Source organism: Callorhinus ursinus, unplaced genomic scaffold (genome assembly GCF_003265705.2).
Source record: "Callorhinus ursinus isolate GAN/ISIS: 27379988/994484 unplaced genomic scaffold, GSC_fseal_2.0 scaffold45, whole genome shotgun sequence".
NCBI classification, from domain to species: domain Eukaryota; kingdom Metazoa; phylum Chordata; class Mammalia; order Carnivora; family Otariidae; genus Callorhinus; species Callorhinus ursinus.
In genome coordinates, this window is record NW_027397107.1 from 226,916 (window position 1) to 242,098 (window position 15,183).

At 48.4% G+C, this 15,183-nt stretch overlaps 1 protein-coding gene across 2 annotated transcripts in view; it reads right to left on the bottom strand.

Moving 5' to 3' along the window:
• Positions 1–7,271, bottom strand: part of IREB2 (iron responsive element binding protein 2) — a 42,113-nt gene extending 34,842 nt beyond the window's left edge. The window contains exons 1-2 of one of the 2 annotated variants that reach the window (XM_025893038.2): positions 7,130–7,271; positions 5,597–5,686 (exon numbers count right to left, since the gene is read on the bottom strand). In XM_025893038.2, the coding sequence (XP_025748823.1) occupies positions 5,597–5,686; positions 7,130–7,148 (109 nt within the window). In that variant the 5' untranslated portion in view covers positions 7,149–7,271. Of the gene's footprint in view, positions 1–2,803; positions 3,826–5,596; positions 5,687–7,129 lie in introns of those variants that run through there. The other variant, XM_073882130.1, reaches the window with a different exon arrangement.
• Positions 7,272–15,183: the final 7,912 nt, after the last annotated feature.

A 15,183-nucleotide genomic window follows, 5' to 3' on the forward strand; every position in this document is an offset into this window, starting at 1 on the left:
TCTCAGTGTAGCGCACACAGCTGCGCCTGTCTCTCAATGTAGCACACGCAGCTGCCACGGGCTTTTTTCTTCAAACTCTCAACAAGGTTTTTTGAGAATCACTATATTCCCGATGTCCATTTTTCTATACTTCCATTCACTGTTTCCACACTAATCTGATTTCTATCCTTAAACACCAAAGAAACAATGTCCCTCAGCAATATTCAAGACAGCTAATCATTCCGTCCCTCGTCAAACTCCTTCCTCCCAGCTCCCCCCTCCACTTCTAACGGGCTGCAGGAGACCGTGTTCCCTGTACTCTTTCCTCCCAGCTCCCACACCACCCCCACTTCTAACGGGCTGCAGGAAGGCCGTGTCCCCATCTCCCACCTCACAGTTCAGCATGACTTGCAAGCATGGGCAGTAACTGCCTTTGTTCCAGGACATTCTTTAAACAAAGTTAATACAGTGAATGGCCTTGAAGATACTGATAGCGTCTCCTTCTGGAGCAAAAGGCAGGTATGCCTACTGTCCATTATGAAAAATCTGGGTCCCCTAAGTCCGAGCTCCTTTCCTGTAACACAACCACTGTGCGTGCTACACGCGTTATCTGGCCCTCTTCAAAATAAAGAACTGACCCGTTTTTTTTAATTTAAAAAAATATATATATACTGCCACGAATAATCTAAGAAAGCAAAAAAGAGAAAACTTCTTTCAGATGTTTTCCCCCACTCACTGACAAACACGGAGAAAATAAGAAAAATCGTACCTATTACTGATGAAAGTGGAGAAACACCCACTCTTCCCATTCACTCCTGGTGAGCATGTAATCTAGCAGCAGCTGCTAACCCAGCAGATGCACCCTGTGGGGCCTGTGCAAACAGCCACCCATGGAACAGGCAGTCCTCTGTGTCCCATTTACCTCCCTGGCTACCGCGTGGAAGCCACAGCCAATCCTGGGCAGGGGTCAGTGGCCAACAGCCTCAGGAGGGAAAATACACAAGGACAATTACATTCCTCTCCCAGGAACTTGCAATCAGGACACAGACTGAACCAGAAAGGTGTTCAGAGATAAGTGAGGGGCCAAGGCTGCCATTTGGGGCCCCACGTAAAGTCAGCAGGCAGGAGGCTGGGCTGCAGTGCAGTAGAGGGCACAGAAAATCTGAAGCCTTGAGAGAGAAAATACAGAGCTTCCTCAATTCTGGCCCATTTTTTTGGAGATACAGCCACATTTCACTGGCCTGGGAGCTCGGTATCATGACAATAAACCTTTCTTCACTTGAGGTAGCAGGTGTCTCTTCTTGGCCACCCAAAGGGCTAAATCTAGAACAGAAAACGTCAACAATAGCAGAGATAAAATCAACAGAACCTTGGACAAATGTGGAGGGTTGGTGACTCCATGGTTGTATCTGGAATAGTACAATCATATTAGGTAAAAGTAATCCTTGGAAAGGTGTGCACTGTGTGTCAACTCTACAAACGAACTATTTCATTGCTAACCTGACACACAGCCCATTCCAGAGTCCAACGCAGGACACGATTAGAAAAGAAGGACTTGGGTTCCTTCTAGCAAGGTAACTGCCCCAGCAACAGACACGTGACAAGCCTAGCCAAACCAGGCCAAAGCAAGAGGCAAAAAAGTCAGCTATGGGGACAACCAGTCTTAACTGGCTGGTAAGACAATCACAATCTCATGGCCAACAGTGGCTACCCTGGGCATTCCACAAAACGAGTAAGTGGGCCTGGAGAGACAGATGACTAGAGGGTAGATGGCAAATGGAAACAGGGATGAAGAGACCAGGCAGCCTTCAAGTGACAAAAGAAACAGTCCCTGGCTCAGAAATCCTGGTCCCCGTGAGCACTGTGCTTTCCGCCTGCGTCTTCGGACGTCTGCAAACTGCCACATCTTTCCTTGAGTTTCTGTTCCTTATGTCAAGGGTGAAGACTGAGCACACAGTATACAGTAAAAGTAGAAAAGAAAAACGTTGACAAGGGTGGAGGGAATGCTATAGAATAACAAGCTCACATCAAAACGGAAATGTGACACATACAGAACAGCTGCGTGTCAACAGGGACGAGCCGGTGACGACCTCCACACTCACAGAGCTGCTAAGCCGTGGTGCACCCACACGGGCCGTACCGTGCGGCCGTCAGAGGCTGCTGCGAAGTCGAGCATCCCCTGCTACCTGAACTCCCGCTCTCTGACTCAGACACCGAGCAGAATCAGCACCGGGACTAGTATTCCAGGACATGGAAAGATGTTCACGAGGCTGCTGAGAAGTCACGCATCCCCTGCTATCTGAACTCACGCTCCCTGACTCAGACACCGAGCAGAATCAGCACGGGTACTAGTATTCCAGGACATGGAAAGATGTTCACGAGATAGCAAGTAAACAAAAGGTTACAAACCAATACACACCGCGTTTCTGTTCAAAGCAGCACATCTACTTCGAGTTGTACCTACACATCAACAATGAGACTGTTTCTGCCTGTACTGTGGTCTTTCTGTGATTCTCAACCCCAATCTAATTTCTTATAAACGATAAAAACACTCCTAAAAACAGACTTTTTCAGAGGCTGCAAATTAGGATTTGGAAAACCCAGCCTTGGCTTCACTGCAGGTCAGGGAGGCAGACGAGTGGCTGGGCTGAGCTGAAGGACAGCAGCAGCCCCGCTGCTCAGGGACAGCTAGTCTCCACAACAGGCTTCATGACAGCCAGCCCTCCCACGTCCTGCCCTCCACACCTTCCCTTCTGCCCGTACAAGGTCTGCCCTGCCCCTAACTCCCTGAGCATGGACTGTCCTCTGTGAGCCCTCTGCTCACCAGCAGCTTAAGTCCTTGCTCCTTCAGAAAGCAGCCTCTGACTCTCTGGGAGCAGTGATTTCTCCCCCTCGGAAACAGGTCTATTTTCACGGTAACAGTTACTCGACATCTCCGTCATCACCGTCAGTGCACTCGAGGGCCACATGGGCAGCTCCAGATCCCTAAAAAGGCGATTTGCTGTAAATGAAATTATATAAGACCAAAATGGAATCGATGTGCACAATGTGTCCACTTCCGTAAAGATCCTGTGAGTGTAAGCCTGGGAAGCAAAAAGATAAAATGGCAGTAAAAGAGCAGAAATCAAATGATTTGTATTGTGCCCCATGGAAAGACAGACTGAGGAAGGGGAGGTATGCAGGGAAGGAGGAATCCAGGCTGGTTCTCCCTGCGCTGTCCCCCATAAACGCCAGAAGGCTACTCCCTCTGTCCTCCGGCCTCCTGGAAGGGGAGAGCGGCCAGGGACATGCAGGCCCATGCAGCTGCTCTTCTCCCCCTGTTGCCCTTCCAGTGGCCTAGAACACGGGCAGTGCCTGGAGGTGAAGTGAAGCAGCCCTTGCCACCAAAAGAATGAAAGCAAAACTGAAAACAAGAAGCCTGGCTCCGGGGTCCTTGCTGACGCTGGTGCGCTACAGCCCCAGTCTGCCAAGTCTGGATTCCTGCTCGTGAGAAAGATAAACCTCCATTCGTTAAAGTCATTGTACAGAAGGGTTTCAGTTCCCCATGCTGCAGGCATTCCTGACAGGTGAGCAGGGGGCTGACAGGAGTTCACCCCGTCTTTCCTCCCCAGGACAGGAGAGGACAGAGCACACTCCCCTCCACTAGCAGGGAGCTCACCACAGCTGGCTCTCCAGCCAGCCGGCACTGGCCCGAACCCCAGTGACTGCCTAAGCAATGCCCCCTGAGCACAGGTCCGCAGGGCCACTCAATCTGGGCTCTCCAAAAGGGCACACACACGTTCTGTTCTGATGATAAACAAGCAAAACAACCTGCTACTCAAGTTACTCCTCTCTCTCCAAGTCAATTCTTCTTTCAAATTTTATTCCCTCAAGTAATTACTAAGAAATTGCTCTAGTAATTATTAATAAGCCTTTCATAATAACCACTCCATGAATAAAACAGGGCTTTAATCCCATGGAAATAAAAACCAAATTTCTGTTTTGAAAGCATTTATATTTACAGGTGTGTTATTACTGTATTTATCATGGTTATAAAAACCTGGATATTCTGAAACTCAGTTATCTCTAGATGCCCACGAAAACTTATTTTCCAGAGAAAATTTAGCTTTTACATCATGAACCATTCTCTTTCAATGCATTTTAATTATTTTTCAAAGTTTTCTACTAATTTTCCCCATTTCGGAAATATAGGCCATCTCAAGTGGGCATATTTCCACATATCGTCCACAGAAAGAACTTAGGCTCAATTTTTAAAATATCCTCACATATGTTCTTTTATTATTTATTAAGCTATAAAATATGGATTAAAAATCTTCTAGGCCAGAATCACTAAATATTAGAAGTGAAATAAAAAATCTTTCTTATGTATAAGCAATTTAGATGTTCCCTTTTCAAAACTAATGCGAACTCATCATTGGTGAAAGAATAAAATAAATGTGAATTAAAGACACGTGGCACTTAGGAAAACCACCAACCTCTCTCAATACAAATAATGGCACCTAAACACGGAAGGTAAAGAAAACTGCTCTCACTTTGGTGAACCTCTTATTTTTAAAGGTAGCCTAATTCTAAGACAGGTTTCTTCTCCAAAATATTGAAATTTTCTCATGATATATAACAAAAACTGCTAGTGGCAGGCTACAATATTTAAATACATCAAAATCTACAGAAAAATCACAAAAGCAATCTTCCTAAAAGAGTACAAGATTAAAAGCTCTCTCTAAAATTCACTGCAATAGGCATGCCTGGGTGGCTCCATCATTAAGTGTCTGCCTTTGGCTCAGGTCATGATCCCAGGGTCTTGGGATCGAGCCCCGCATCGGGCTCCCTGCTCAGTGGGGAGCCTGCTTCTCCCTCTCCCACTCCCCCTGCTTGTGTTCCTTCTCTCATTGTGTCTCTCTCTGTAAAATAAATAAATAAAATTTAAAAAAATAATAAGAAAATAAAATTCACTGCAATAGACTTGGCATTTATCTTTCCCACTAGTTTTCCCAGGAAATCCACACAAACAAAAACCACTCTTCCAAACAGGTCTTCCCTTCATTGGCTGGTTCAGGTGCTCCACTGTCAAAGTCAAGACTTCCATCCAGTTCCCTAGGGTTGAGCCAAGTTCTCTCTTCTGAGATCTCAGGGAAAGGTTTGGCCCCAATCAGGTACCTGCAAAGGTCTGCTGAAAGCGTTGGCGCACAGGCCCGGCTAAACCATGCCCAGTACTGGAGCACCACTCAAATCAGGGGGTCTGCTGACGATTCCTATACAGGTATGACAGATAAAGAATCGTGGGCACTGTTCACTTGAAAAATTAAACCATGCATATTATAGGTGTAGAATATCACCAGTCAGGCTTTTTTGTTGTTTTTAAATTGCCTTAGTTTCTCCGCAGGAAAAAAAATCATTCTTAGATTAACTTACATTTGTAAATGAGAAGTTTAAGTATGGACTTGCATCCTCCTCAAACAAAACTTGTCCCAAGAGGAGTTTTTAAAATGTTAAGAGGTTATGTGTAGGTTTGCCTGTTACAACACGGTGGGAGTCAATTATTTCTTCAGCTCAAATTAATAAATGCATTCTTATTACTACAAACTAAACAAACCCCCCAAAATTTAAGCAACATTACCATACTTGGTGCCTCCAAGTCTAGGTACATTGAAGAACTTCTTATGCGAACTGTCATTCAATGTTTCAATAAGGTACTCAAAGGCGTATCCTGAAAAAAAAATTATACTTTCATTAAACACAGCTACAAAGTACCTTAATTTAAAATGAAAATAACTGGAAATCCACTTTGTCCAAGAGAATTTTCTGCGATGGTGCAAATGTTCTCTATTTGTGAGGTCTAGTAAGACCGCCATTGGCCACATGTGGCTACTGAGCACTTGAAATGTGGCTATAGCCAGGGAGGAACTGAATTTTAAAATTTAACTTTTATTAATTTAAAATTAAATAATCACACATGGCCAGGGTCCACTGTATTGGACAACACAGCTCAAATCATGACTCTTGTCAAATAAAAACAGGTAAGATAATTAACTCCTGAAATGTGGTAACAAAGAATACCCGGGAAGGAGAAACAAGAACGATTTAAATGATGTACAGGCCTTTTAGGAAGTACTGAAGTACTGAAAAATGCTAAGTACAGACAGAACAATCTGAGAACCTGACAACTGTCAGAAGGATTGATTTTTTAAAAAATAAACGAAAGACAAATTTTTACAGAGCATTCAACAACATGGACAAAAGCAAAACCACACCAAAACACAAAACTTAGCAGGAAGACTACTAGGTCTTAGACTGAAGGTAGAAATGAACAAAATTATCTGGGTAAATTAGCAGATTCTTGCCAAGGGAACAAGTCTTTCTGGTTTTGCACATGAACCTGGGGGTCTCACTGGAGCGCTCCCCAGCTCCCAACGTCCGGGGTGGCGGGGGGGGGGGGGAGAAGAGTCTTCAGGTCAGGTCTTTTGTGCAGACTCATCGCTGTGCGTGGGCAGGACCCTCCGTGAGGGCAGCCCCTTGAGCCCAGGGGAGAAGGCAGCACGGCCGCCTCAGAGAGCATGAGTGTTCCCTCTCTTGTTGGGGCTGGGGGAAAGGGGGGATAGGCGGACAGAGGAGCAGGGGGCGAAAGGGTACGGGGGAGGGCAGCAGGGGCAGGAGAGGCAGGGGGCAGGGGAGCAGAGGGGGAAGAGGAAGGGCAGGGGACGGGGAGCAGGAGAGGCAGGGGAGCAGGAGAGGCAGGGGGCAGGGGGGGGGGGGGGGGGGGGGGCGGGGAGAGCCAGCGCCGCAGCGCACAATCCGGAGCCGGCTGACTCGAGCCCGGCCTTGACCGCCCCCGACCCCGGCCCGGGGACCGCAGCAGAGAGAGGGGCTGGGGCCGGGCGGCGGGGCCCAGCAGCGGCCCGCGGGACCCCAGCAAGGAGACGCTGCCCGACCACCCCGCGGACGGGGGCGGCGGGGCGGCGGGCGGCCCCTCCCGACCCCGGCCAGGGCTGCCAAGCAGCGGCCGCGGGCAGCGGCGGGCCCCGCGCAGGCCCGGGCCGGGGCGAGGGCGGCGGGGGGCCCCAGGGAGCGCGGCCCGAGCCCGAGGGCCTCGGCCCAGCTACCCCCGGCGAGGGGAGCGAGCGGCGCGGCGCGGCGCGGGGCGGGCACTGACCTGCACCTGGGGCGTCCATCGCCGGAGACCATAGTATCCCTGCGCGGAGGGGGCCCGCGGGGGAAGGCGGGGGAGGCCGGGCGGGGAGAGGGCAGGAAGGCAGGCGGGCGGCGGGGGAGCAGGCTAGGGGCAGTCTCGCGCAAACACCGCGAGAGCCGCAGCGCCAGGCCGGCCTGCGCTCGCGAGATTTGCCGCCCGACTGTCGCGAGATCTTCGGACGTGGAAACAAAGAAAGACGCGGGGCGGTGCTCCCGGGAGGCGGTGCTCGCGGGCGCCCGGCGCTGGCTGCGGGGACGAGTCCCGGGGGACCCCGCGCTGGCCCCCTCGGACGCTCGGCTCGGCCAGCCGCGGAGTGAGGGTTCCCCGCGTCGCTGCGCCTCCGCCCCCGGCCCCCGCGGGCCCCCCAGCGCCAAGCCGCCTCGGGTCCGGGACGCGTGGCTGCGCGGGCCGAGCCGGGTCCTCAGGCCTTCCCCTCCCATCAGCTTCCGCGACCTGACTGTTGGCCTGGTTTTTTCCTGCCTGTCCCGAAGGCTGCTCAGGCTGTGCCCGCCGCTCGGCGTCGGGGTGTCCGTAGACCCCAGGGCTGTGCCCTGCGCCCCTGCTCCCCGAGCCCCGGCCCGTCCCACCGGGTCCTCTGGCCTCGTTCGGGGTTAGCTGCTTCTTCCCGGGCTACAGCTCCCGAGCCCGGATATGTGTGTCCTTTAGGACACACGTCTCCCCACCAGACCCACGAGTCCTGTCGTCGTTTGTGCCTCGGCGGCTGTCCAAGCCAGGAACCCGCACATCGTCCTTGACTCCTGTACCTTGGATCCTTGACCCAGGACCTGTCCGTGCAAACCCCAATCTGTTTCCCCTTTATTCACCTCTCTAGCCGTACCGCCGGTTCCCACCCCGTTCTAGATTTGAACCCTCCCTGTCTGAACGACAGTCTTCTCAGAAAGAACCCAGGACATGAGTCCTCTTGTAATCTTCATCTTCACGATGATGAACACACACAGTTCAGGAACTTACCCAGCGGTACACCGCCACCAAGTGACTCACTCAGGACTTGAACTCGGTTCAAATGGATGAACAAGCCCACAGGTTCAACTTAATCCTCCATGGACTGGTATCTCACACCTACGGTTCCTCCCCTTTTCCAGGGAACCTCTTTAGGCAGAATCACCTCTCTCACTGTGATAACGTCATGCCCTTTCTGGCTAAACCCTACTCGTCCTCAGTCCTTAGTCCAGATATTATTTCCTACAGGAAATATTCGCTGACCTTCCCCAACCCTGAGTCTGGTTTGGGAACCTGATGAAATGCTTCCCTCTCAGGGCACCTGGGTGGCTCAGTCGCTTAAGCGTCTGACCTTCTGCTGAGGTCATGATCCCAGGATCCTGGGATTGAGTCCCACAAAGTCCCCAGCTTCTTCCTCTGTCTCCTACCCTGCTCATGCTCTCTCTCAAATAAATAAATAAAATCTTAAAAAAAAATGCTTCCCTATCCTATATTGTAGATAATGCACTTTTATTACACTTGATTGTAATTGCTGATTTACGATATTCCCCACATTCCAGTTAGGTGCTTTTAGCTGCATGCAAGAATACCCAACGGACAGTGGCTTAAACAATACAGACCTGTAATTATCTCCCATGGCAAAATCCATAGTAGACTGTTCCGGGGCCGCTGCAGCAAATCAGTCATATCATCAGAGACCCCATCACCTCATGGTTATAAGATGACCACATCATACAGAAACATGATGTCCTACAACGTCCCAAAGCAGAACGGGAACTGGTGCAGATCATCTCTCTCTTTTTATTACTATTTTTTAATGTCTCCACACCCAACATGGGGCTTGAACTCACAACCTCAAGATGAAGAGTCCCATGCTCTCCTGACTGAGCCAGCCAGGCACCCCAGAGCATCTCTCTCTTTTTACCAAAGAACATATCTTCCTGAAGATCCTCTGCAGACCTCTCTTTGACCAGAAATTAGATGAGTTCTTCTCCACCCCATCAAGCCCAACACTCGCTTTCAAGGCATAATGATTTTGTAATGTCTCCTTTGCTATCCTGGCATGAAATTCACAGGTAATATGACTTACACAAAACAATAAAATAAACTGCATGATGCCCTAACTGTAATATAAAGGAAAAATAAAAGGGAAGGAACTTATTAGAAAACATTATTACAATATATAGGACGCAGGCATGTCATTACTACATGACATAATGATGTCATCAGATGCTTGCATCTACTTATAATGGTTTTACAGAATATAATATTAAACGTTTTCTATTTGCATTTGACATTTCAAAATAAGGACTAAATATATTGTGCATAAATATATATCATGAAGGCATAAATGATAAATGCACATACATAATATGATATATGTGCTGTGGGTGGAGACTAATAAAAATATATCGATGACTCAAATATTGGAAGCATTGTCACTGTCGATTTTCTGAAACAGTGAACAATTCTTGGCAAAGTGCCAAACAAAGTAAATTACAACCTCTCCTCTTTATACACAACATTTGCATACCTGGAAGATTCAGTGTACATTAAAACCATAGCCAAATTACTTTTATTTGTAAATGGCGTTAAGTTTTAGGCTCAGATAATTGTAAACAAATCTGTTGTTATTGTTTTCCTGTTTGTGTGGGTGTGTTACCCACCGAAACATTTGGCAGCATGTTCGGTGGGGGCGGTTGTCTGATTCTTTTTGTGCAGCTGTGTCTTGTGGAGTTCAGGCAGCCTAACGTTCGTTAACTGCCAAAAGTGCTCCCCCTCCACGGTAACAACCAAAAACACCCTCCCATTTTCTGAATGTCTTGATTCCAATGAGAAGCACTAAGATCAATCACCGTGTGTCCTATGGCTGGACTCATTATTGCCTTTAAAAACAAACAAACAAACAAACAAAGTTTAGGCTCCTGGGTGGCTGTTGGTTAAGCGGCAAATGGTGGTACAAGCATATGGTTAAGCAAATTGTAGTACATTAGAGTACTACTCAGCAATAAAAGGGAAGGAAGTAATGATACAACAACCTGGTGGACCTCTAGGGAACGAGTTTGAATGAAAAAAAGCCTAAAGCCTAAAGCCTAAAAAAATCCGAAAAGGTTCTATACAGCACGGTTCTATTAGCATAACATTCTTGAAAATGTGGAAATTACAGAAATGGAGAACAGATTAGTGGTTGGCCGGGGGCTCAGGGATGACAGAGTGCAACCGAGAAGGAAAGTGGGTCTGATTATAAAAGGGCAACAAGAGGGATCCTTGGAAATGGTTTGTATCTTCACTGTGGCCATGGTCACGTGAGCGATAAAATCACAAAGAATTACACACACACACACACACACACACACACACCTGGCAAAGGAGCGGAAATCTGAATGAGGTCAAAGGATTGTATCAGTGTCTACATCCTGATCTTGCTCTTGTGCTGTTACATTGGGGAAGACTGGGTGAAGAGTATGCAGCGTTTCTGTTACTTCTTACGGCTGCATTTAAATCTACAATGATCACAAAATAAAAAGGTTTTAAAATGGGTGAATTTCAAGACCTCAATGAACTTGTTTATTTAGTTTTTTAAAGATTTACTTATTTATTTGTCAGAGAGAGAGAGCACAAGCGGGGAAGTGACAGGCAGAGGGAGAAGCAGGCTTCTGGCTGAGCAGGGAGCCCGATCCCAGGACCCCGGCATCATGACCCGAGCCGAAGGCAGACACTTCACCAGCTGAGCCACCCAGGTGCCTCCAAAATTGGAGTTTTTATTAGCAAGGAAGACGAGGCTTACCGGTGGGGTTGGCAACCCCCAGTGTCTGCCACATACCACTAGACTATACCCTCTGGGAGGGCCCGTGCTATCCCCGGAATCTAAAACAGTGCCTGGCACAGAGTAGGTACCAAATAAATGTCTGCCTAATGAATGAAATGACCTGTTCAAGGCTGTACAGCTGGTAACACCAGATTAAAAAGAAAGGCCAGTCATTTGGTTCTCCTTTCAACATTGAGAAAATATGTGTTTAGTTTTTATTTAGAAGAGAGATGAAGAAGTTCACAGGCGAAGAGCAGAGGAGGACCTTCCCGAAGAGGCCACACCCTGACCGTGACCACCTGTGGGCCCTGCAGGTTGCCCTTGGGAACCTCATCTCTCCACCGAAGTCCCAGCCGCATCAGCATTCTCCAAAGAGAAGTTTTAATAATACATTTTTTTTCAAGTTACCTCTCTGCTACGATTTTTAGCACTCTGGTGATATCTTAGTGGCTCTTAGATCAACCACCTGCACAGGTCCATCTCTTTTCCTTTAATTAAACTTTTGATTTTGGAAAAAAAGTTCAAGGATACAAAAATTGTGAGAAGATTATGATAAACTTTCTCACACACGTCACACACGTTATTTAGTGTTAACATTTTGCCACATTTGCTTTATCTCTCTCTCTATATTTATATATTGCATAAGATCCTCAATATTTGGGGGCATTTATTTATTTATTTGCTTATTTTCCAGCTTGAGGTGTAATTGACTGTAGAGGTTTAAGGTGTACACCGTGATGATTTGAGAAACATAAATATTTGGGAATTACAATAAAGTTCGTTAATACGTCTGTCACTGCACATAGTTATGTTTTTTGTGTGAAAACTTTTAAAATCTACTCGCTTAGCAATTTTCAAGTAACAACACAGTATTGCTAAGTATAGTCACCCATCCTCATTGTTTCTTAGTCTAGTTCTTCCTGAACCATTTGAGAGTAAATTACAGAGATCACAACACCTCAGCCCCAAATACTACATCACGTATCCCGAGAACAAGGAAAGTCTCATACACAACCACAGTGATGTGATCAAATTCAGGAAAGTTAACATTGCTACAATACTATCATCTAACTTATAATGTATATTCAAATTTTGCCAACTGTCCCAATATTGTCCTTCCTAGAAACTTCTTTCAATAATCCAGAATCCAATCCAGGATCAAGCATTGCATTTAGATATCACCCCTCTTTTGTCTCCCATAATCTGGAATTATTCCTCTGCTTTTCATTTTCCTTTATGGCACTGACATTCTTGAAGAATACCGGCCTATTGTTTGCAGCATGCGCTTTAGTTTGGGCTTGCCTGACTGCTCCAGGCTTATCTCTCCGTCCAGGCAGGACACAGGCTCTCTGACCCTGTGTCCAAAGAGCCAGAAAACAATGTTCCTGGGAGGCAGTAGCGTTTGAGCTCAGAAACTCTGTGGTCAGGATCTTTCTCAGCCAGCGCTGTGGACGTTTGATATCCATTTTCTGTTTCTTCTGCCCAAACGACTAAGATTTTCCTTTGGGTAGTTTGACCATTCCCCACTCCCCCCACACACAGGTCCACCACTGGACTCAGAATTTGGCTCAGGAATTGGAAATTAACATCATCAGAAGCAACAAGGCATAACACTCTTGCTGACAAAAGGAAGCTTCCCTTTCTCCTCCAGGAGTTGTGGGGAGTGAGGTGGTGAGGTCTGGGGCTACCGTAGCCATTCCACCACCATCATGGTGGGCTTGGAGCTGCGGGGTCCGCTGAGGGGACGGAGAAGAGAACCAAGAGTGTGGAAAACAGAGAGAAGAGAGAGTGGAAAACAGAGAGAAGAGACAGAGGAAAACAGAGAGAAGAGACAGAGGAAAACAGAGAGAAAAGACAGAGGAAAACAGAGAGAAGAGAAGGTGGAAAACAGAGAGAAGAGACAGAGGAAAACAGAGAGAAGAGACAGGAAAACAGAGAGAAGAGACAGTGGAAAACAGAGAGAAGAGACAGTGGAAAACAGAGAGAAGAGACAGAGGAAAACAGAGAGAAGAAACAGGAAAACAGAGAAGAGACAGAGGAAAACAGAGAAGAGACAGAGGAAAACAGAGAAGAGACAGAGGAAAACAGAAGAGACAGAGGAAAACAGAGAGAAGAGACAGAGGAAAACAGAGAGAAGAAACAGGAAAACAGAGAAGAGACAGAGGAAAACAGAGAGAAGAGACAGAGGAAAACTGGGTCCTTGGCATCAACTTTTAGCTTGTGTGTCAAGCCTTTCCTGTTCTCCACAAGAACCTCTAAAAATATTTTTCAGTTATGTGAGTCAGTAAACCCCTCTGTAGCTTAAGCCAATTTGTGCTTTTGTTCATTTTTGGTAACTTGTATCAAAAGATCTGATAGCACTTGCTAGCTGCGCAATTTAGGGCGAATTACCTAACTTCTCCGACCTGCGGTTTCCTCGGTTGTAAAGTTAGGACAATAACAATGACAACAATGACAGAGGATTGTGCCTGTCAAACGTACGTGAGGCTTGTACCGGTTTTCGATAGTGGCTGCAACAAACTCAGTGCTTTAAGACAACACGGTTGTATTATCTCGTCGCTGGGAGGTCAGAATTCTGACACGAGGCTCACAGCGGCGAGAATCCAGGTGTCCGTAGGGTTGCGTTCCCTTCTGGGGGCTCAAGGGGAAAATCATTTCCTTGACTTTTCCAGCCTGCAGAGGCCACTCTTACTCCTTGGCTCGGCCCCAAGCATCCTCAACGCCCACGGCGGCGTCCTGGGACCTCTGCTTCTCCTGCCTCCTTCTTTCACTTACAGGAGAATGTGATTATCCGGGGCCAGCTGGATAATCCAGGATAATCTCCCCTTCCCCAGGCTGGATGACTAGCAACCTTCATTCCATCTGCAGACTTAACCCCCCCTTGCCATAAGGTATGCACAGGGTCCAGGGCTCAGGACGTGGACATCTTCGCAGGGGAAGTCGGCCGGGATTATTCTGCATCACAGGGGCCTATCCTGGTGCGGACATACATCCTGTGCTCAACGACATAGATTCTGAAGCACCGAGAAACATTTAACCCCACTTGGTGGGACAAAGAGAGTCTCTTGGGGAAAAGGATGTCTAAGCTGAGTCCACGTTAATGTCTGACGTTGACCCAATACCTCGGACACTGCCAGGCACTTCGCAGCACCCATTTGCAATCTTCATCCGATTCAAATTGAATCGCAGGTAAATAATTGAAGATAAGTAACATTAGCTCTGTTTTACAGGTTAAAAAACAGAGGTCCTGGAATGTGGGAACTATGGCCCCTCGTGCGCTGGTAGGACTAGAGAGGTTTCCACCAGCAAAGGAAGAAACGAAGGTAGGAAAACTGGGGTGTCAGGACGGGAGGGCCCCGCAGGGGAGGCTGCCAGAGGGGGTCTGCAGAAACCATACTCCGTTGATCGGGGGAATTCATAATGCTCTCAAGAGTGAGAGGCATGAGAAGCTGGCCCGTTTCAGGGCTTTCTCTGCAGGCTGGGTCAGGTTCCGTGGCACATTTCCAGCCTGAGGCGGAGCGCTGGCCCGGTCCACACGGCTTCTGCGAGCACCGGCCGGCCGCAGGGTCCGTGCAGACCGACCAGCCCTCGTCCTCAGTCCCTGCGGGCTCCTGCGGGCGGCTCTGCCTGCAGCGGCGAGAATCCAGGTGTCCCAGAAACCCCCATCCCGGTTTGGGGGTACAACTCGGGTGCAATAGGGCGCATAGCCCCTGAGGGCCCCGCTCCCACAAACTTCTGCTCTCCCCCCACAGATGTGATACCTCTCCCTGATCCCAACAACCGCTGAATTACTGCAGCGGCCTCCTGACCAGAGGGCTCTGTTACAGTGGAGGCCAGCTCCGGCTCTGGCCGTCCTCCCCTCAGACCCGACCCCTGACCTCAGCCTCCCAGCCATTCTCTGGCCTTTGCAGGTTCCTCTGCCTGAAACACCCTTCCCATAAGTCCACACGGCTGGCTCCCTCACATTCTCGGGGTCTCTGCTCCAAGGTGACCTGCTGGGTGAGGCGTTCCCTGACCCCCAACATAGACAGAGAGGCCAGCCCCGCTCACATGCATCTTTCTGCTCCTCCTCACAGGACTTCCCATGATCTCATGCGCTGTACTGTCCACCCATGGCCTGTTGTCCGTCATCCACGAGGACAGGGATGGACAGGTGTGTTCCCTGCTGAATCCCCAGTGCCCAGAAGTGGCCCATGACATGTGTTCAATAAATGTGTATCGAGTGGACGTGCGAATCACATCACCC